Consider the following 23,070-nt stretch of genomic DNA (forward strand, 5'->3'; position numbering starts at 1 on the left):
AATTGAGTTAAGAGTCTCACCCAACTTATATCAATGATATCCAAACTTTGATATGGTGGGCCTCACCATGGATGGAGGGTTGAATTTTCATTCCGAGAGGTTTTTGCTTATGGGCCATAGATAATGGAGCCGATATTACCAAACATTTTCTGTCACCGACGACTGAACCATGGGCCACGTCGTAGAGGAGAATTTCTGAATGGAGTTGCAGCAGTGCGTAAAACATTCAACCTCTACGGGCCCACCATGTTTCACTGTGACATCAGCACCGTCCATCAGGTGCACTTCTCGATGCTAGGCCATGGACCCAAAAATCAGTCACATTCACAGCTAAAGTGGGCCACACTACAAGGAACAATGGAGAAGTGATGACATTCATCAGTTTTGTTTTTATGAGTCACCATGGTGTTTATTTCATCAGATTTAACTCAACCGGACGAAGGGAATACACAACAATGAACCGGATCCAAAACTCGGGTTGGCTGAACACCACTGATTTTTGAGGTTTTAGGCACGTTTTTACATTGGTCCAGTTGGTGTGGTCCATATTAGCTTTTTCTTAGGCTCATCTTTTTCATGGACGGTGAGAACAAGATACCACACCTGATGGACAGAGTGGTTTTGACATACATGATATATCACATGTTGGGTCCCACAGTACTAGGGTGTACAGTAGTTGTAGACAATTCCGGTCTGAGAATTTCGTGCATCTAGCTGGACATGGGCCTACTGTAGCTTATGGCATCCAACCCATCCATCAGGGTCACCCACACACGAAAATGGGATGCCCCAGCAATCATTTCGGTCCAAAATCATGAGGGGCCACAACATAGAACACATTCATGTGGCGGTCCACCTGATGACTGCATCACCTTAGTTTTGGGGCGTCCAAATTTTATGGTGGGGTGATGCTGCTGGACAAGCTGAAAAACCATACACACCACGGTGGGCCCACATGCAGCAAGTTGTAATGGAAAAACAATCAAATCCACAGTGCTTGGTTGGTTAAAAAAGATGTTGCTACCTTTACTGAGATCTCTGGTTTTTAAATAAAAAATTCCTTCCAAGCGAGTGACTCACTTCAAGTCGTGTTGAGTCGACACTGAGTCATGCTTCCAATCGAGTTTCATGGTGACTCGGCTTGAAATCTGACACAGTTGAGTTGACTCGGCCAAGTTTCGAGTCAAATGACCGAGTTTTAGAACTATGCAGACAATAGGGGCATCCCAGTGCCAGATTCAGGTTCCTCTGGGTCCTGGGACAACCCAATATCAAATTGTGTTGGACCAGGGTCATATCTGCATCTCTGATTTGCCTAGATCAGACCCAGTTGCACCCCTAGAGAATCAATGAGTCAGGTTGGTCCCATGACCCACAGACCTGGTCCAACTCATACCCAGATCTGGGTCGAATGAATAATCAGTTGGGATCAGGTCCCACGTTTACAGCGCCAGCAGATAATCATGTATGCCAATACCTCAGTGGAAAAGTCGAACTACAATATAGGAAATTGGAGTATGCTTGTTACACTTGTATAAACAAAATATAAAAGATCTTCAGCTATGCAAGTAACACTAATAAGATTTATTCAAAAAGTAGGCGGATGCACAAGTAACTAGTACTTACCCAAAGATGTGCGTCTCCATCTACCAAATGTGACGGATCTTGGCCCAGTCTCTGTGGATATGTGACTGGCGTCCTGCGACTCCTTTATTGGTGAGTTTGAGAAGGAGCAAAACCACTATCACAACGATGAGTGCGATAGTCACAATCATTGTCACTGGTGAGTCCTGAGTACAGTTCCAGTTCTTCGTTAGCACCATATCATCCAAACACATGCATTCATGAAAAAGGAAAAAAGAAAACTCATGTAGCCTGTACGCTAATCCTGATTGGACTAACAGGCCCAGCTGATTCAAATGAAACAAAGAGCAGTGGTTAGAGGTGTCATATGGGACGAGTCAGGGTCAGACTGAAACCTAACAATAATACACGTCTTGGGCCTGAGCCCCAGAAGGGCAACTTTCCTAGGCCTGAGCTGGGTCCCAAATAAAAACTTACAAAACGTGAGCCTGATCCAATTAAAAACTCATATGAAGCAAAGAGTAGTGGTTTGAGAAAATAGCATGGGAAGTTTCATGACAAGGGTCCATGGTAAGGAGGAACGGAATGAGATCTTCAATTGCATCCAGTGTAGAGTCATTTCTTGGGCTGTCGTTTGTAATGAATTTCATCATCATCATCATCATCTAAGCTTTATCCCATTTAATTGGGGTCGGCTACACAAATCCTGCTCCACCATTCCACTCTATCAAGGGCCATAACTTCAGTTAGACCACTGGTCATGAAGTCTTTTCTTACTACCTTGATCCACATCCTTTTGGGCCTTCTCCTTGCCCTTTTAGAGCTGTACCAAGTCACTAAGTCCTAACAGGCATAGTTCTTGGTCTCCATTAGACATGACCATACTATCTAAGCCTAGTTTCCTCATCTTATTGCCTATTGGTGCTACCCATAAGTTTCCCTCAAATGCATTCATTTCCAAGTCTATCCTTGTCACTCATCCATCTCCACATCCTCATTTCAGCTACACATCCTATGAATATGTTGTTACTTTAATTGGCCAAGATATCAAAAGCGGTCATTTTGGGAAACTTCTTGGTCAGCAATCTTAACTAATTCCTTATTTGTAATGAATACGCAATGTTTAATTCAGTGGATTTTGGGAGAAAGTCTGAAAGTTGTGTATGATGGGAGGAGCTCTAGCAATTAATTGGAAACCTCACACAGGTGGGACGTCAAAGATTAACTTTGATGGCTGCTCTCATGGCAAACGGGTCCAGCTGGTATTGTTGGCATCAGTAGGGATAGTAGGGGGGCATCAGTAGGGATAGTAGGTGGACGTTAGGGATTTTTTTTTTTTTTTTTTAGAACCCGGTGCGGAATTGTACCTCCAATAAGGTTGAAATGAACTACAACTATAATTGGTCAACTTGGAACTCTTACCAAAAGGTTGAAATGAACTAGAACTATAATTGGTTAAATTGGAAGTCTTACCAATTAAAGCTCCAGAACTATTCAATCTTCCACGTTTGAAAAAATGCTCAGTGAAATATTTTGTGTCAGATTGGAAGTTTGGAGGTGAATTATTACCTCTAGCCTAGGGTCCAAGATGGACTCTGTCTACTCATTTGCTACTTCTATGCACTGTAAAGCTTCCCAGAGGCTTTGGGGTCCAGTGGTGGCATGGGTGAAGAGAAAATGGTTTGGTGAGAAAGGTAAGGTTGTGGCAATTGGCCCTGCCAATGGTTTGGTGGTTGGTTTGGAAGGAGAGGAAATAATAGAGCCTTCCGAAATAAAATGTGGACCATTGCTCAGTGGTTGAGTTGGTGAAAAATAAAACCATATTTTGGCTTTTCCTTGCAAAGAGTTGAAAGGAGCCCACTCTTTGGGCCTCTATAGAGGATGGACTGATACTGTCAAGGGTAGGAGTGTTTCTTTGAAGCCCTGGTATGTATGGGAACTCCCACCCAAGTGATATGTGGAAGCTCAACTTTGACAACAGGTCAAGGGTAACTCAGCTCCAGGTCATATAGTGGGACTTATTTGGAACAGTTTGGGCGAGGTGCATGGGGCTTATGCAGCATTCATTGGCACGGTTGATGCTAATAAGGATGAGGTGCACATTCTTTGGCTTGGGTTGAAAGAGTTGGTTTGTCAAAAATTCCCCACTTCAATTGTTCAATGCGACTCTGTGAATGCAATTGGATGGGCTGACTCTTTAAATGACTACCTGTGGCACCTCAGTATATGGATCAAAGAAATAGAGAATTGAAATGAACCATCCCCGATTCATGTTAATAGAGAGGCCCAACGTTGCTGCTGATGACTTAGCTAGGAAAGACATAGGGATGCATAATCTTGTAATAGGGGGGCTTGATTCCCTCTTGCAATACTTTTTAGTGCTTCTTCTTAACAAAACTTATCTACCCTTCAAAAAGAAATGGTCAGTGAAATGGAATTTCCAGCAGCCTTCTGCTCTATACAACTAGAAAGAGTGGATGTGGACACAACTAAATTGCCAATGCTGGAATTAGAACAATATATGCTAGAAGTAGAAGCAACCAATGCTAGAGTAGATTTACTCAAATCAAATCATCCACAATTGTTTCATAAAGAGTCTTTACATGTTTATATAATTTTATTCAAAGCAAAAGAAATAATTTAATACTGTCTATTTACTTGAACAATAAAAATCACTAAAATATCATTGAATCCTGTCAAAACCATACATGCTTTGCTTGAATCAGCAGTAACTCACCCAAATGATATCGTAATTGCATAATATCGGGTTCATTCAAAAGCTAACTCAATAGGCTTTCGAATGGGGCATATTTCTCATCATTCGAACATTGTTTCACAGGCACACACACATGAGCAAGCGCGCACACACACACACAAAGCAGTAGCAGAATAACTGAAGAAAAATACTAATAGCTCAATAAACTAAAATTAACATGTCTTAAAAAGCTTAGGCATTCTCCCCACTGCCAATGTTGCACCTGTGAGAGATCCAGAATGTTCATCAAGTGTCTCTCGCTTTGTATGTGCCATGGGTTGGTCCAGCTATGAGGTGGGCTACATTTTTACATCAAACATGAACTGTTGATCAATCTTTCCCTTTCATAGACATACGGTGCACCCAATGACTACCCTGACCTATGTTTTAGTGTCAGAAAATGCAGACGTGGCCCATCTGATGAATTCCCTGGATCTCATACACACCACCACATGTAGGGTTTGGAATCCTACTCACATTTCTTGTTTCAGAAAGCCTAGGCATACTTTTCAAACTTCTTAATAGGTGACAAGTGCAAGCTAACACATCTGACATTCATTAGACTAACCTTCTTCAAAGGAAGATTTCTATCAGCATGCTCAAGGGAATGACGTAACATTTTGACAATAGCCGTATCGGTGGGAACGTCGTTGTTGTCTGCAGTGCATATAAAAAGAAACATCAATAGGCTTTCCAAATAAACAGGCTCTGCAATGCGCTCCTCATATAGCCATCTTGGGAAGACACTGGCATCTGTGTGATTTCCCCACAAAACTGCAGAAGATCATGCAAAATAATAATGTTTTGCTGAAGAAAGAAACGACACTGTTTTACCAGAGTGGCCATGTGAGAGCATACTGTATATTTTACAAGGGTTTCCAAACATGGCCTAAACAAGGACTTCAAGGCCTACACAGGGAATCAGATTTTTATTTCCAGACTGCTCCTACTCATTCGTCTGGGGACTAAAAAGCATATATATATATATATATATATATATACACACACACACACACACACACACACACACACATGTGTCAATGTTGTCTCAGATATTGATTCCATGGTATTAAATCGATCGTTGTGAAAGTCTAGATGGTTTCAGAGGGATGTCACCTGGGATGTCAAATATTTGTGTTACTGGCGAAATTCCAAGTAGTTCTCCCAAATGGATCCGGACAAGAACACGGTCAGCAGGTGCAAGTTCATCACCATGAGTGATCACAACAACAGGCTTGTCATCTACAACCATGTAAATACAAGAAAGTGATATGTATAAAAAAAAAATGACACATGGGAATTCTTATCTAAACAGCATTTGTAAAGCCAAGTCGAAATAGCTGGGACAAGGCTATGGTGAAGATGATATGCATGGAAAATGACACCACAGAAATGTTCTAGAAGAAAACCCCATACAAGCACATCTCCACCCCCACCACACACAAAAACACTACATGGTTAAGATCTAAAAACAACATGTATATTGTCCAAAGAAATTAAAAGATAAAGTTACCCTGAAAGAAAAGAATATTTTCAGCACCAACACCTACATTGTATTAGAAGTTAAACACTGCATGTTTGGAACAGCCAGTAATGATGCACATCGAAATGCATAATCCAAAATATGTACAAATTAAACAAAGAAAAGAGATGGTGTCGCTACGCAGAGAACAAACGAAGAAAGCAACAGAAAAAGCTGAAAGTAGATGTCTTTTTTTTTTTTTTGAACATTAGCTGAAAGGAGATGTCAATCCATCAATGTAAGAAATCCAAGAAGGATATCAAAAAGCTTCTCTCTCTACATGTCAAATATAGGCAGCTGAGGATATCTGATTCGTGCATACGGTGGACCCCAAGAAGATCACCTGGTGCAAAAATGGGCCAGTCTAATCAGGCAAGCCATGTATTCTGAATCGGAATGTTGGCAGGTTTGATTTAATCGTCCATTTGTTATTGTACACAGTGGCCCACTTGGACCAGCCTGATTTTTGTCCAAGGTAATCTTCAAGGGACAGCCCACTTATTCACGGATCAGATATCCTGCATACATGACAAGAGGGCACATCAGCTGGGTTGCGTATGAAGTTCACATTCAACATGTTGTCAATGATCATTCCTCAATCAATGAGAAAAGAAAAAGAAAGAAAGATAGATGACATCAATATGAGGAGACAGAAAACTATCGTAGTAAAATCATATTTGTAAAACGGCATAAATAAATGTGGAAGAGACATTAAGGATATCCAAGAGCTTAAACCTTTAAACGACAAATATGGGTAATTGAAGGCTTTAGAAACAGTCTTGGTGTACTGCGTGCTATCTTCATCAGTCATGGCTTTTAGAACAGAAACTCCATCGACAACGAATATAACGAAATTGACCATCCTCTTCTTACTAGAAGAGTGGAGCGTGTGTCGTGCTTTGTTTTTCATGATGGTCTTTACAGTTGGACTATCTGAATTTCTGTTTTGAAAATTTGACATCAGTGACAGAAAGGTGAAAAATTCTTAACCTCAAAATCCAACCAGCTCTTAAATGTGTGAACATAACCTCATAACCATCCGTCCATGCTGAACACCTTTTGTCATCCAGTTCCTGAGTAATTTGAAGTTCTCGGAGGAATCTTCTGATAAACTGCGAGTGTCAAACACACTGAAGGAAGTCGAACCTTTTGGGATCATATATTCATGAAGAAAGTGGGTGCCATCCCCCGATAGATTATCTGCACCAGGATAAACCAACTCAATATATTTCTTTGAGTGAAGTTGCAACCAAGAGAATGGATGCATTTTTAACTTCAGAAAGTAAAAAAGAAAAAAAGAAAGAAAAGAAATGATGCATGCATATAGAACATGCTTTCCTCAATTATGAAAAATTATTGGGGTTTTGCAAATTCCCATGTAAATAATAGGGTATTTGCAAATACCCACATAAAAACATACAGTTTGCCACAATCCAATAATGGTTGGCTTGAATTTTAACCCATATTTCAAAATGGGCATTTGAGAATTCACATTTTGAAATCCTTTCTATATCATGCCAACCATCTTCTAATGGAAGGAGATAATTTCAGACAGACTCTCAGTGCTCACTATGCGCATTGAAGAAGCCAGTCATTCTGTTACATCACTACAGTTGCATACAATGACACTAAAATCATTCACATCTTCACAGTAATATTTGCATTTCAGATTTAACACTGAAACACTTACACGATACTTGAGCGCGTTCAGAAGCAAACTCATCATGTTCCAAGAACCTCGAGATTTTGTTCACAAGACTACTCTTTCCAGAACCTCTTGGGCCAATCAATAGAAGTGTTGTAGTTTTTGGAATGTCATAGTCACTCCTTTGCAAGCCACCTGCCTCTTCAAGAAAAGATCCTGGCTTATACCTGCAGCAATTTCATTATTTGCCGCTTATATAGAAAGCCGAAATATTAACTCTTAAGTAGAAACCGATATAGATGAAAAGAACCTAGAAATATAAAGATTTTTGTTTTGTTCATAAATATAAGGATCTAACCAAAAGTGGCACAATTTCCTTGCCGAAATAAATTTCGATATAAAGAACTAACGTATTTGTGTACTCAGAATTAGTATGAATGGCATGCATTTAGTCAAAATTAAGCTGTCCGAATTGTGGATTGAGGCAAACACACCCATCTCTCATGTGCATATACCCATGAGTATGCACAGGAAGAGGCCCAGATAGGACCCCACTTAACCACACGTGGATAGATCTCTTATTTGTTGCAGTTTCCTTCTCGCTTTAAGCTTTCTTAGTTGTTCATATTTACCTCTAGAAAGTCCATTTGTAGTCGATTAGGAATAGCAATATTCAATGAGGACTTATAAAGAAGGTATTATGGGCAAACATGTGGAGAATTTTGTGAGACCCTTTTTTTTTTTTTTCCATCAATAAAAATTGTTGAGAGGTTTTTCCTATGATAGAGAAGTGGAGAGGGTCTGTGTGATCTCTAACACTAGAGGACTGTTGAGCTTTGCTCCTAGCCTCTTTTCTTCTTTCTATCTATCTCAAGGTATTCAAAATCAGTTACATAATGGCTGTAATGTAATGATAACGATAACGTTACGCGTTACGGGGTCGAAACGGCCGTGTAACTAAAAAACAGCGATAGGTGTTAGACAGCTCACATACTACCTTGTATATCTTCTTACCTTGTATAGATGATTGTAATATCTTTCCTTTCCTGTTATAGATGAGTGTAATATCTATATATTCAACCCCATTGGGTTGTCTCAAATACATAGAAAAACCTTTTTGGATTCACTATTTACATGGTATCAGAGCCATACTGATCCAAATCCGGCCACTCCCTGCTGCGTCCCTGCTCCGCCGCCTGACGAACCTGGGTTATGCAGGGAAGACCCATCAACATTTAGCTTTACCCACCCGCGATCCGGCCTCCTCCAAACTACCACTTCGCGTCCAGCGTCCCTGCTGCATCCGGTCACCCCTGCTGCAAGATCTGGCCTCCCTGCTCCCTGCCCCTTGCTGCGTCCGGCCTCCCTGCTGCTCCAGCCTGCTCCAGATCCAGATCCGATCCACCCCCTGCTGCCCCTGCATGGTTTTCCGGCTCCAGCCTGCTCCAGATCCTGCGCCCCTGCTCCAGATCTAGCGCACCTGCTCCAGATCCAACGTCCCTGCTCGGTTTTCCTGTTCCAGATCAAGATCTGACGCCCCTGCTCCAGATTCGACGCACCTGCTTGTTTTTCATACTCCAGATCCAGTTCCAGAGTTGCTTTTCCAGATCCCGATCAAGGTTGCTGATTGCTTTTCCAGATCCAGAGTTCCTTTGCCAGATCCAGAAACTGCAATTCCTTGGGTATCTCCTGCTGTACGGTACTTCTACGACCTTCTTCTGCTGCAACTTCTTGTCTGCTTTACATTACTTCAGATCAATGGACAAGAACTCATCACGTACAGAGGCCCCACGTTGTAGTTTTGATGGTACCAACTACTCTCTGTGGGCCATCCATTTTCAGAACTTTCTCAAGGGTCGTGGTTTGTGGGGACTAATTGATGGATCCGTTCCTCTCCCCACTTCCACAGATGCCGACAAATTAGCTGATTGGGAAATGAACAATGGAAGGATTATTACCTGGATTTTTGATTCCGTCGATCGGTCCATTGCTGTTGGTCTTACACCTCATCGCACTGCTAAGGCAATGTGGGAACATCTCCAGACGATTTATCAACAGAGTAATGCGGCCCGGTTATACCGCCTGGAACAGGATCTCGTTAATCTTACTCACTATCCAAGTCGTCAGTCAGTTTGTTTCTGCCCCTCGGACTCTTCATATGACGGCAGTGTTGCGCATCCTACGGTACCTTCGTGGAACTCTAGATCGATCTCTGTTCTTCTCCTCCACGGCAACTCTGGAACTTCGTGCTTATTCGGATGCTGATTTGGCTGGATGCGCTCTCACACGAAGATCTACCACTGGCTACTGTGTTTTTCTTGGCACTTCTCTCATCTCTTGGAAGTGTAAGAAGCAGGCCACTGTTTCCAAATCGAGTACAGAAGCCGAGTATCGGGCGATGTCAGCTGCGTGTAGTGAGCTCGTCTGGTTACGTGGACTTCTTTCAGACTTGGGCATTCGTCTACAGAATCCTACTCCACTCCATGTCGATAATCTCAGTGCAATTCAGATTGCCTCTAACCCGGTTTTTCATGAACGGACGAAGCATATAGAAGTTGACTGTCATTTTATCCGCGAGAAATTTCAGTCTGGGCTCATTTCTCTCCCACATGTGGTATCCCATGATCAGATTGCTGACATTCTCACCAAGTCCCTCACATCTGCATGTCACTCTTTTCTTATTGGCAAACTATTACTTGTCGATGACCAGCATTAGTTTGAGGGGGATGTTAGACAGCTCACATACTACCTTGTATATCTTCTTACCTTGTATAGATGATTGTAATATCTTTCCTTTCCTGTTATAGATGAGTGTAATATCTATATATTCAACCCCATTGGGTTGTCTCAAATACATAGAAAAACCTTTTTGGATTCACTATTTACAGAGAGGCCCTGTAACGGACTGTAATGGCCCTGTAATGGTCCAGTACCAGTTTTTTCAGAAAATAAAAAAAGGGCTGTAATGGCCGATACGGGCATTATGGCCCGTATCATAATGGTAACAGTGGTGGCTGTTACAGCCACCGTTACCGTTTTGAAACACCTTGATCTATCTATGCATGTTGGGCATGCCAATATTGAAGATAACTTAGTAATGGAAATTACAATGGGCGTGCAAATATTTTGCACACTTTGCACAATTCAAGAAGTGGAAGAGGTCGTGGTTCATCTCAAAATTGAGAGGTTTACTGCATGAACCTATGACAATCTACACTTCATAAAGATGGAAGAAAATGCTTTGTAATGAAATTTACATGGGGCATGCAGATATTCAACGAGGCTTTGTAAAGTTTCAAGGGGATGAGGTCATGGTGTGATTCAAACATGGTAGGTTTCCCACAAGAAACTATAGCAAACTATAGTCTCTAAAGGCGGGTCCTTGTCATATTATTAAACAGCTAGGTGATAATGCATACCTGATTGAGCTTCCTCTTGAAATGAAGATCAGCTGTATTTTCAGTGTTGAAGAACTTCCAGTTTGTCTCAGACATCACAAAGATGATAGCACAAAAGAACAAGGAGCTATCCAGATACCCGAAGTACCAGCCAATTCAAGTAAGTTATTCAAGATGTGTTGAATGATTAGATAATTTTGATCATGTCAAAGAGGGTATCGGAAATCCCTGGTCAAGTGAGAGGCCGGCTGAAATGAAACAGCACATGGATTTTGGCAGATGGTTTCAAGCACATCAACTCTGAGCTCTAGAGTAAACTGCCATAAACAACAAAGCCAAGTTCTTTTGAACCCGAAGGGAATTGATGCAATCACACCCCATCCCACATGTGCAAGTGGACACATTTGGACTAGAAGAGGCAAGATGGAACCCCACTTAAGCACATGGGGATGGAGTCTCTTATTTGTTGCAATTTCCTCTTTTGTTTGAGCTTTCTTAGTTGTTTCTTTTTTACTTTTAGAAAGTCTTTCTTCTCCTTTCTATCTATGCATGTGTTAGAGTACGCAAATTTCACTTTGCAATTAGTTTAAATTTATTTGATTCTATTTGCATTAGGGACGCAATTCAGATAGGTTAAAAACCAAAAATTACACTGAACTGATGTTCAAACTGGCTGATTGATATGCATCTAATGTACCGTCAAACAAAAAATAAAATGGTGGGCAGTTAAGGAACAACATTTTCAAATTTTTTTTTTTGTTTTGTTTTGAGAGAGAGAGAGATAACAGTGATTTTATTAAAAAGGCTTGCAAAAACAGACGAGCAAAGAATACAGCTACAATGACCTGGAAAAATGGCCAAGGAATCTTAAATGGAAGGAGCTCAACATTCTACAAAAAAGGAGACTTTTCTTATAACCTCCTCAGCCCTCACCCAGACATTTAAAAACGTCTCCTATTTCTCTCCCCCCATATTACCCAAAATATCGCCATTATAAGTAGTTGCCAAATCACTTTACCGAACTTACCTACACTTCCCCCATGCCAGGAGGTCTTCCACTGACACTGACATCACCCAATCCACCTGGAATAAGGAGACGAAATGACTCCAAACCTTGCCGGTGAAGGAGCAATGGATAAATAGGTGGTCAATCGACTCTTCATCATCCATACGCATCAAGCAAATATTAGGAAGGATCATAACCCTCTGTTGCAAATTATCAATAGTGAGGATTCGCTTTCGACACACTAGCCACACAAAAACCGCCACCTGAGGGGGAGCACCATTGTACCAATGGTGAAACGGATGAAAGGGAAGGCGCTAGCTTGAGACTAAAATCAAACCAAATATAAACTTAATAGAAAATTTCCTAGAAGCATTTCTGGCCCCAAGAATAGAGTGTTCCTAATGAATGTGCACGATGGCATTCTTGAGAATCTCCAGAAGGCTAGCAAAGTCATCTATTTTCGTGTCCAACAAATCTGTGCAGCAAGGAGGTGCCTAAACTATTTGAGTCCCCAATAATAGAGAAACAATCCGCCACTTTGATGAACTGATCGAGAGCCAAGCTGATGCAGGGACATGTGATGACCTAACCCTAAATACATGTATAATCAGGTTAAAGAATGTTCAAGTAAATACATGAATCAACTAACCGTTTCCTATCAAAGAGATTGGGTAAATTTCAAAACAAAAATGAGGTCATTCCTTCAGGATCATGCCCCTTAGTATAAAATCGCGTAAACAGTAAAAAGGGAGGACCTAGGGATATGAAGATATCCTACATCTAGCATAAGTCAGTCCACGGTCAAGTTTGGATCTAATACTACTGACTAACCATCCCTCTTTTCCGTTCAAACTAGAAAGGGGGTATCCAGAGAGGAACGAAATGGGTGAAAAATGAAGGGTTCGAGATGAAGAAAGTCGTCAAAAGAAAATGAGGAGGATGATTCTTACCTTTTCCTGCACCTCGAAAATCTAGAAAGAAGGAAACCTGAAATCGAGGTGGAATCCTCAACACCCAAGGGCTAATCTTGAAACCCTAATATCTTGAATAAAGAGGAAGAAAAATACGAATTTTTATTCATTCAATAATAATGAAAATAGGGTTCTCACAACGCATATATAAGCTATGAAAAAAGTAAAAGTGCACTAAAGCCCCTGAAAATAAGAAAAATAACAAAAAAAGACGAAAATTAAAGAAAGTGCAATAAAACTCCTGAAACAAGAAAAAGAACAAAAATGCCTACAACTAAAACACCCGTATGATAGGGTGTGAAATCTGACCCATGGATTTATGATCAGGGTGTGGTCATGCCGCTCATTCACTCGTAGCGTGTCAGAAAATGAGTCCGATGGACCCAACGTCTATCCACATCAACTCCTCCGCTCCAACATTCTGTTGGCGATGCCTCCTCTGCTGATACACTCTAAAGGGTGTACCATTGATGTCCGCATCACAACCGGGGCAGTCTCGGAAATAGTTCTTACAACGGACGCTCGCTACACCACATGTCCACCCAAAAGCGGATGCGAAGACCCTTTCCTTCCTAGGGCGTAAAATATGCCTCTACGAACAATGTGGTCAGTGGCCATGACTGCTTTTCATATGGCAGAGGCTCGATACAACAAGGAGGTTTTCATGAACCAACCACACTCTTGCGTATCATAGTTAGTAGCCACCACATTTTTCCATAGTTTCCCTTTCTCTACTTCGAACCTCCAAACCCATTTCCCCAACAACGCGAAGTTCATGTCCCCTAACGGCTTAATTCCTGACCCACCTTCCTTGATCGGCCTGCACATATCATTCCAATTGAGAAGATGAAACTTCTTCCCCTCATTTGAGTCGTTCCAAAGAAAATTCCATCTCAACCTTTCAAGTCTCAAGAGGACCGACTTTGGGCAATGAAATAGAGATAGAAAGTAAATTGGCATATTAGAGAAAACCAATTTAATGAGAGTTAAGCAGCCTCTTAGAGACATATCAACACTTCCAGCAAGACAACTTACGTTCAATCCTCTCTATCACCCTGTCCCACAGATGGATAGCTGGTTTCCCTATGCAAAGCGGCAGCCCAAGATAGGTGGAAGGAAAAGCCCCAGTTTTACAACCAAAAAATAAAAATAAAAATGCCAGCAAAAGTCTCTAGATCTGCCTTCCTTAGGTGTATGCCAAGAAACTCTGATTTTACAACGTTAACCTTCAAACCTGAGACTGCCTCAAAGCAAACAGTCAACTTATGGGGATTATCAACAACATTCACCTCTGCCTCGTAAAATAGTAATATCTACATATTGTAGATGGGTAATCTGTGGCCCATTGCTAGCTACCTTGAACCCTTGGAATAGTCTAAACTCCGCGCCTCTGCGGAGCATTACACTGAGAGCTTTGCCTATGACCACAAACAAGGGGATAACGGGTCTCCCTGTCTCAACCCTCTCGAATACTTAAAATAACCTTTGGCGGCCTATTGATAAGAATGGAATACGAAGGAAATTGGACACAACACCTTGTCCAACTTCTACACTTTTGGCCACAACCTAGTCTAAACAGCGTGTAGTTTAAGAAATCCCAATCTATGCGGTCACGGTTAGAAGTAGCGAGTTGGTACAAGTCAAAGGCCCTAAAAGGGCAGGGGGAAGGCCCAAGAGGATGTGGGTGGAGGTTATGGCTTGAAGACCTATGGTCTAATTAAAGCTATTGCCCTTGGTAGAGAGGAAAGGCATAAAAGGATTCATGTAGCCAACCTCAATTAGTTAAGGTAAGGCATAACCATTGCATAACATGACCTGATCCTTTCTGTCGACATCGAAAATTGGGGCCCTAAACCATTCAGATTTGATATGTCGTGGTTGCGGATTGAGGGCTTCAAGCAGCTAGTTCAAGATTGGTGGTCAGAATTAAAAGTCGAAGGTTTTGCAGGCTTCAGAATCTGCAAAAAGCTGAGACTCCTTAAATCCAAGATCAAGGAATGGAAATCAGTCGAGCTTCACCAAAGGGAATCGGAGACCAGAAACATCCTTGCAGAAATTCAAGCACTTGATCTATCTGCTGAATCCAACCTATTGTCTCAAGAGCAGAGGGTTAGAAGATTTCAGCTATATCATAAGTATTCGAAAAGGATTCTCGAGGAAGAAATATTTTGGAGACAGAAATTGAGATGCAAATGGCTAAAAGAAGGTGATAAGAACACAAGGTATTCTCATGCTATAGCGTCGGCCCATGCCAAACAGAATAAAATCTCTAGCTTAATCGTTGATGGGGCACACACAGAGGACAAAGATAAAATTGCAGAAGCTTCAATTCGTTACTTCAGCAAGCTGTACGAAAAAGAAGATTGGAACAGGCCCAGGCTTGATAATCTAAAATTCGACCAAATTTCAGACGAGGAAGCCATATCCTTAGAAGCAGATTTCTCGTATGATGAAGTTAAAGGTGTGCTTAACTCAATGCAAGGAGACAAGGCTCCTGGTCCAGATGGGTTCCCAATCAGGTTTTTTTTTTAAAAAAAAAAAAATTCTTTCTGGGAAATCCTCAAGGGAGATATTATGGGATTTCATTTCTGCATTCCACGATAGAGGGCGTTTATCCAAAAACCTTGGTGCTTCCTTCATCGCCTTAATTCCTAAATGGTCAGGAGTTGATTCGATGTCCGACTTCAGATCCATCAGTCTGCTTGGTAGCCCATACAAGATATTGGCTAAAGTTCTTGCAATCCGCCTCAAAGCAGTTATTGGTAAAGTTATCTCAGATAATCAAAATGCTTTTATCCCTGGCAGGCAAATCACCGACAGTGCTCTCATCGCCCTTGAGTGCTTAGATTCCTGTCACAAATCAGGTTCAAAGGGTCTCATTTGTAAAATCGACATTGAAAAAGCTTATGACCACGTTGATTAGAGTTTTCTTTCCTATATGATGGGCCGTATGGGTTTTGGTGACAAATGGATAGGATGGATGGTGGAATGCATCAGTTCAGCCTCCTCCATTCTTTTAAATGGCTCTCCAAAAGGCTTCTTCAGTGGATCCAAAGGTCTGCGGCAGGGAGACTCTCTTTCCCCCTTCCTATTCCTAATCATAGGCGAGGCGCTTTCAAAAATGCTAAAAGGGCCAGGAAAAAAAATCTGTTCAGGGGCTTCAAGGTGAAAGGTATGGACATGCCAATTTCTCATATTCAGTTCGCAGACAATACACTAATCTTTTGTCAGGCAGAAGAAGGAAATGTTAGCAGCTTGAGAACCATCATTCGTTGCTTTCAAGCTGTGTCGGGTCTTAAAATCAATTTAGCTAAATCCAAGATGTTTGGTGTCAATCTGACGGCTGAAGAAACTCATAGTCACGCTGAGACTCTTCACTGTTCGATAGGTAACCTCCCCACTACGTTTGTAGGCCTTCCCCTTTGCATCGGTAACCCCCCTTTACACCTTTGGGACAAAGTCATCAAAATATTTGACTTCTATCTAGCCAGATGGAAGTGTCGATACCTCTCCCTAGGCGGTCGTCTTACTCTTATCAAGTCAGCTTTATCTAACCTCCCCATCTACTTCATGTCTTTATTTAAATGCCCGATTGTAATCTTATCCTCCCTTGAAAAATCCAGAAGAGATTTCTTATGGCACGGTCAGGAGGACAGGAAATTTCATCTAGTAAAATGGGAGGAAGTCTGCGACCAGCAACATCAAGGAGGTACTGGGATCAGAAATCTGAAAATCATGAACAGGGCCCTGCTAGATAAATGGACGTGGAGATTGGGTTCAGATCGAGCTAGTTTGTGGAATAGAATCATCAAATGTAAGTATGGTTCTTCAGCGGGAGGATGGTGGACAAAAGATTCCTCGACGCATAGAGCATCTGCTGTGTGGAGAGGTATTCTGTCCTCAAAGCGTCATGTCCTAGCTGGGACTAGTATAGTGGTCGGAAAAGGAGATCTCATTTGTGGGAAGATCAATGGGTGGGAGAATCCCTCCTTAAGGATGAATTTTCTAATCTGTATAGGTTGGCCCAAAACCGCTCTATTCTAGTGGCTGACGTTATCTCAAATATAGGGGAAGTCCAGTCCTAGAGCATCAATTGCAGAAGAAATCTAAATGATTGGGAAATTGAGGAATTCGTGTCCCTTCAGAGTCGCCTGGCCAGCTGTAAGCCTGATCAATCTCGTGAAGATTCCTTAGTTTGGAAGCATGATCAGTCCGCTCCGTTCTCAGTCAAATCCCTATACGATTCTATTACAACAGATTCAACGGTAAAAAATCAGGTCATGTTATGCAAAATTTGGAAGCTAAAAGTCCCCTCTAAGATATTTGTGTTCGGTTGGCTAGTTGCTAAAAAGAAAGAGCTGACAGTGGATGACCTGAAGAAAAGGGGTATGATAATACCCAACATATGTCTCTGCTGTATGTCATCTGAAGAATCTGTGAACCATCTATTCGTCCACTGCTCATTCTTCTCCCAAATCTGGTTCGCAGTTCTCAGGCTCTTCAATTTGTCCTGGTGCACTCCCTATTCACTGGAAGACTTCTTCAAAGCTTCGTTAGGCTCCAATCTGGGAACCCAAAGGAATAAGATTTGGAAGATCTGTTTGATGGCGGTTTGGTGGTCAGTTTGGGAAGAAAGAAATGGGCGATGTTTCAACAATATATCAAATTCTCTGGATTTCTCTCTTCAGAGAGTGCAGCAATACGTAGTAGACTGGGCCCATAATTTTCTTAATATTAAGGATTGTAACCTGTTTTCTGTTGGAGGTTCTTATTTTCGCTAACTCAGTGGGAATTCCCTCCCTCCCTGTATTTCCTCTCTGTTTTTAATATATTCTCTGTCACTTAAAAAAAAAAAGAAGTTAAGGCTATGATGAAAAAAAAAAGACGCAATGGTCACAATTTAATAAACAAGGTCCATTAAACAGAATTTAGAATCATTCAATCAATTTGATTATCTTCCTATTGAGCAATCACACACCATCCAAAACTTGCATGCTCGACGTGTGAACAAGAAGAGGTTCGTGAACCGCACTACGGGGCTCTCTCCTTTCAAGATTGTGACTTGAATTAGACCTTGACAAACTATCAATTTAGTTCCACTTCCTATTATGATTAGATTGAGCCAAGACAGCGGGGCTTTTGCACAACATGTCAAAGAAATACATGAGGAAGTCAAGCAACTTATAACCCTCGGTAACAGAAATTAGAGGGGGCATGCAGATGGTCAATGATGCTTTGCATAATTTCAAGAAGTGGATGAAATCATGATGCGGCTCAAGCCTGAGAGGTTTCCAGTGAGAATTTATACCAAGCTCCACCCCAAAAAAAGTAGGTCCTTAAAGTGTTTAGTGATAATGCATATGTAATTGAGATTCAACACAAAGTGAAGATCAGCCCTATTTTCAACGTGGAAGACATTACAAATTACCTTGGACATTACAAAGATGAGAGCACAGTGCCTGAAGCAGCACGAGTTCGAGGAAGTTATTGAAAATGTGTTGGATAACTAAATAGTTTCAACTTGTCAAGGCAAGTATTAGATTTTTTTAGTAAATGGAGAGTCCACCGAGATAAATAGCACGTGGATTTCAGCTAATGATTTAAACACATAACCCAAAGCTTTACGAGGAATACATTACAATCAACTCGATGGAGCCAAGTTCTTCCAAGCCAAGGGGTATTGATGCAATTGCCCACCATCTAAAACGTGCAAGCTCCACACTTGTGCACAAGAAGAGGCCCAGATGGGGTCCCAGTTAAGCACACAAGACTTCTTTCTGTATTTCCCTTTAAAAAGTGTTTTACACTTATCTCTAGAAAAAAAATGTTTTACAATTATAGAAGTTCCCTTTTTTGTTATTACTTTGTTAGGAAGTTGTCTCATTAGGATTTTGTTTCCTTTCTAGAGATCAGATCAAGTAAGGAAACCTTGTAATCCTTACTCTATATACAAGGCTGCAGGCCATTCTTATAGACAATCTTGTTCATGATAATGAATACAAGTTGCTGCTGATTGTTTCTGGATAAGGGAGTTGAGGAGAACTCTAGCATACTGCCAGAGGGTTGTTGAGTTTTTTTTTTTTTTTTGAAAGGTAACGATTACTTTATTAGAAACCAAAAAGCGAACAAAGAGAGAGTCGACCCACTGAGATAGCAAAACAACTACACTCCTAAAAAGTGTATATTACAGCCGTTTAGGTTTTCAACATTAGAAGCCCACTCGACTATTAACTGCTTCACTCTATGGACTATGGACTCCATCGTGTTGGAGACACTACTGAAGCACCTCCCATTCCTTTCTTGCCACATAGACCACCAAGCAGCCAGGAGGGCCATTCTCCATATTGTAGTCCTTTGCTTGCCTAATCTAGCACCATGTCAGGCCTTGAGCAGCCGGCCTGTTGAATCTGGGGAGGACCAAAACATTTTGAAGGGAGTTAAAATTCCTAGCCAAATCTGGTTAATGAGAGGGCAACGTATAAAAAGGTGATCTACCGATTCTTCGTCAGCCATACAACAAAGACACACGTTTGTAATTATTATTCCCCCTTTTCTCAGATTGTTGACTGTCAGAGCCTTCTTCTTGCCAACCGGCCATCCGAAGGCCGCTATCTTTGGAGGAACTTTGTATTTCCACACATGATCTGTCAATGTCTATTCTTTAGTAGGGGGTTCGCTGCCAATAAAGTTGTATAAGGACTTTACCAAGAATATGCTGGATTTGTCAAATCTCCACACTAAACTGTCTCTGCTGAGCTGGTCCAGCTTGCAATTTTTAACACGACTGAGGAAAGCCGCGTATTCTTCAATGTCCCAATCCTGGAGATTTCTTTTGCACGTAGGACTCCACACCACTTCATCCCTAAGAACGGAATAGCAATCAGCTACCGCAATGGACTGATTCGGGGCAAGGTGAAAGATACTCAGGAAGTCCTCTTTTAGAGCTACTTTTCCCACCCAGATGTCTTCCTAGAAACGAGTGTTTTCGCCGTTTCCTATGGCAATTCCAATGCCTTTGAGAACCTTCTTCTTAATGGATAACACACCTCTCCGAAGAGATTATGCTCTATAGATTGAAGAGTCCTTGGTCCACCAACCTCCCTTTGAGTGGCCGTACTTGCTCTTGACTAGCAAATGCCTAAGGGTCCCGTTTTCAGTCTTGAGCCTCCAGGTCCGCTTACCTAAGAGGGCACGGTTCATTCTTTTGAGATCTTTCACCCCTGCTCCACCTTCTTGGGCATGCTTACACACCTCCTTCCAATCAACCAGGTGGAATTTCTTCTTCTCTTCCATCTCATGCCATAGGAAGTCTCGTCTTAATCTTTCTAGAGTTGCCAATATCGATGCTGGACATTTGAACAGGGACATGACGTATAGAGGCAGATTCAAAAGCACTGCTTTTATCAAAGTGAGGCGCCCACCCAAAGATAAGTATATGCATTTCCATCTTGCTAGGTACCTCTCGAACCTATTGAACCTGTCGATACTCGGTGCGTTTTTTTGTTTTTTATCTTTATCTTCTACTTTATTCATCTGGTAGTTAATTCTCAGCTACGACCTTTTCTATTTCAGTCTTTTGCATGCATTACCTACCTATAGTAGATCCCCTGGGATTTGGACTGCTTATTTTGAATAACATGAATGCCACTTGCATAATTTTGCATGCATGCGTATAGACCATCACACTCAATCAATATATAAATAACTCCCCATCCTAGATGGTGTGCTGCACTAAATTTGAACCAAAAGGGCTCATAGTTCCACAATCCCAACTATTCATTGGGTGGGCCCCACCATCGACCTGTCCACAGTAGAAAAATCCCACTGATTGCACAATCCTGACCATTGGATTGGTTATGCCAAGTGGAAAATAGGAAAATATCAGCAAGGCCAGCATCATATCCAATGCCAACAAATCAAACAATCTCCTGGTGGGGCTGTCAATTGGCCGGGTTACGGCCAGGCAAGCTCTATCCAAGCCCGGCCCACATTGTTCAACATAGGCCCGAGCCGAGGCCCAAGACGAGACAAAATAGTCCAGCTTTTAGTGTGGCCAAAATGTTTATTCTGGGCCCAAGCCTGACGGTTGGAGCATGCAGATAGAAATGGAGGGCGTGAGTAAATGAGGATTTTTACATATCGTGTAAATTAGAAACTTGCCCTTGCAAAATCCTAATGGGCGGCACGCGACTTAGCCGTGACCCCATAACCAACGAGGTGGGTGGGACCCTGACTGTGGGCCCACTTTGATGCATGCATTGTATATCCACACTGTCCATCCATTTTGCCAGCTTATTCCAGGGCATGGTTCAAAAAATGAAGCAAATACAAATCTCAGGTGGACCACGCCCACAGGAAACAGTGGTCATTGAACACTCACCATTAAAAACTTCCTAGGGTCCACCGAAATGTTTATTTGCCATCCAACCTGTTGATAAGGTCACAACTCACAGAGACGTAGATGAAGGGAAAACACAAATATCAGCTTGATCCAAAAGTTTTGTGGCCCCAAAAAAGTTTTTAACGGGCACTGACCACTGTTTCCTGTGGTGTGGTCCACCTGAGATTTTTATCCGCTTCATTTTTGGGACCATCCCCTAAAATAAGCTCGCAAAACGGATGGACAGCGTGGTTATACAATGCATATATCGAGGTGGGCCCCACAGTCAGGGTCCCATCGGCATTGCTGGTTTTGGGGTCGCGTACAAATGGGCCGGACTCGAGCTGGGCTGACAGGCTGTTTACTGTACACGGTCCAAACTCCAAACTGGCCGTATTGAGAGACGGACCTGAATTTTAGCCCGAGCGCAGCCCTCAAACTGATATTCCAGCCCAAGCCCCGCCCGAGGCGGGCCAGGCCCGAAAGCCCGACGGGCTAGCCCTATCACCAGTCGGTGGAACCCACTCGACTGCTACTACTGCCACCTTTAAGAAGAACGATATCGACACCCAACCTTTTCCCCCACCTTCTTTCCTACTTTCGCCAGTATTACCAAAATTCAAGAAAATGGTGCAATCTATCAAAATTGAGGACGTAAAAATCCAAGACCCTTTACCTTAAGATCTCCTCCTTGATTTCCTGGACATTTACGAATCTGACATGCGAGATATCGTCATCATCGTAGCTCTTCATGATTTCTTCACAAATCCTGCGACGCCTTCTCAATCGCAAGGAATCGAAACATTCATCCCCAGTTTCCCCAACAATTTCATTCCTGAGAAATTCAAAACTTGTATCATCAAATCAAAATCATATCAGGAAAAAAGACAGTAATTTGAGAGAGGGAAAAGGAGAGAGGAGATTTTAAAGACATGCCATATAAAATCGCGGCCGTTGGATGATGATGATACAGGTGGGCCATGCTCAGGTGAAATAGAAGAAGAAGAAGAGTTTTCTTCCGAGCTCTTCAGCGCTGCACTTCCACCACCCATGCTGCGACTGATCGATTAGAGAACTTCGGTAGGATTAGATAGTTTTTTTTATGAAGAGGATTAGGTGTTAACCGGGCAACATACGTGGATTAGATGCTGACAGGTTGAGTAGCGAGACTCGCTACTGAAGTGACGTCAGCGAGTTCTGTGGACCCCACCATGATGTATGTTTTGTATCCACACCGTTCATCCATTTGAAGAGATCATTTTAGGGTATATTCCAAAGAATTAGTCAGATCGAAAGCTTGAGTAGACCCCACCATAGAAAACAGTTGGGGGAGTGACGTCCATCGTTAAAAACTTCTAAGTGTCACGGAAGTTTTCGATCAAGCTGGTATTCGTGTTTTCCCTTCTTTCATGTCTGTTTTAACTTATGAACAGGTTGGATCTCAAATCAACGTCATGATGGACCTTAAGAAGGTTTCAACGGTGGGTGTCACTCTACCCACTGTTTTCTGTGGTGGGGTGTATTTCATCGTTGGGTCTGGCTCATTCTTTGTATCATGCCCTAAAATGATATCTCCAAATGGATGAACGGTGTGGATATAACAGTTACATTATTTTGGGCCCACATAACTTGGTTACTTCAGGAGCAAGTCTCGCTACTCAAGTAGCTGACCCGCGTCCCCGGGTAACACCGGACGCCCGATCAACTACCGACAGGTTGCGTAGCGAGGGAAGCTTATTAGCTGGTGTACCACAGACCAGCCACGTAGCAGGTGTATTGACGTCAGCAAGTTATGTGGGTCCCATGATG

General features: G+C 42.0%; 1 protein-coding gene across 3 annotated transcripts; it reads right to left on the reverse strand.

Annotated features, from left to right (window-relative positions):
- Nucleotides 1-1,538: 1,538 nt before the first annotated feature.
- On the reverse strand, nt 1,539-22,095 carry LOC131234364 (uncharacterized). Of its 3 annotated transcripts, none has more exons than XM_058231186.1 (7): nt 21,938-22,095; nt 7,552-7,733; nt 6,890-7,061; nt 6,735-6,802; nt 5,456-5,581; nt 4,908-4,996; nt 1,539-1,790 (listed from the first exon to the last, which is right to left on the reverse strand). In XM_058231186.1, exons 1-7 carry the CDS (start codon nt 22,012-22,014, stop codon nt 1,647-1,649), a joined length of 858 nt encoding a protein of 285 aa, XP_058087169.1. In that variant the 5' UTR covers nt 22,015-22,095; the 3' UTR covers nt 1,539-1,646. The 3 variants fall into 3 exon arrangements, with proteins under 3 accessions (XP_058087169.1, XP_058087167.1, XP_058087168.1); XM_058231184.1 differs by having other exon boundaries at nt 6,597-6,802; XM_058231185.1 differs by lacking the exon at nt 5,456-5,581 and having other exon boundaries at nt 6,597-6,802.
- Nucleotides 22,096-23,070: the final 975 nt, after the last annotated feature.

Source organism: Magnolia sinica, chromosome 19 (genome assembly GCF_029962835.1).
Source record: "Magnolia sinica isolate HGM2019 chromosome 19, MsV1, whole genome shotgun sequence".
Taxonomy (NCBI): domain Eukaryota; kingdom Viridiplantae; phylum Streptophyta; class Magnoliopsida; order Magnoliales; family Magnoliaceae; genus Magnolia; species Magnolia sinica.

Coding starts and splice junctions, on each gene's coding strand:
- LOC131234364 (XM_058231184.1), bottom strand. CDS start 22,014: ATGAAGAGCTACGATGATGACGATATCTCGCATGTCAGATTCGTAAAT. Junction 7,062..7,551: donor TGAACGCGCTCAAGTATCGT/GTAAGTGTTTCA, acceptor ATCCTGGTGCAG/ATAATCTATCGGGGGATGGC. Junction 5,582..6,596: donor CCCATATTTGTCGTTTAAAG/GTTTAAGCTCTT, acceptor ACATGGTTGTAG/ATGACAAGCCTGTTGTTGTG.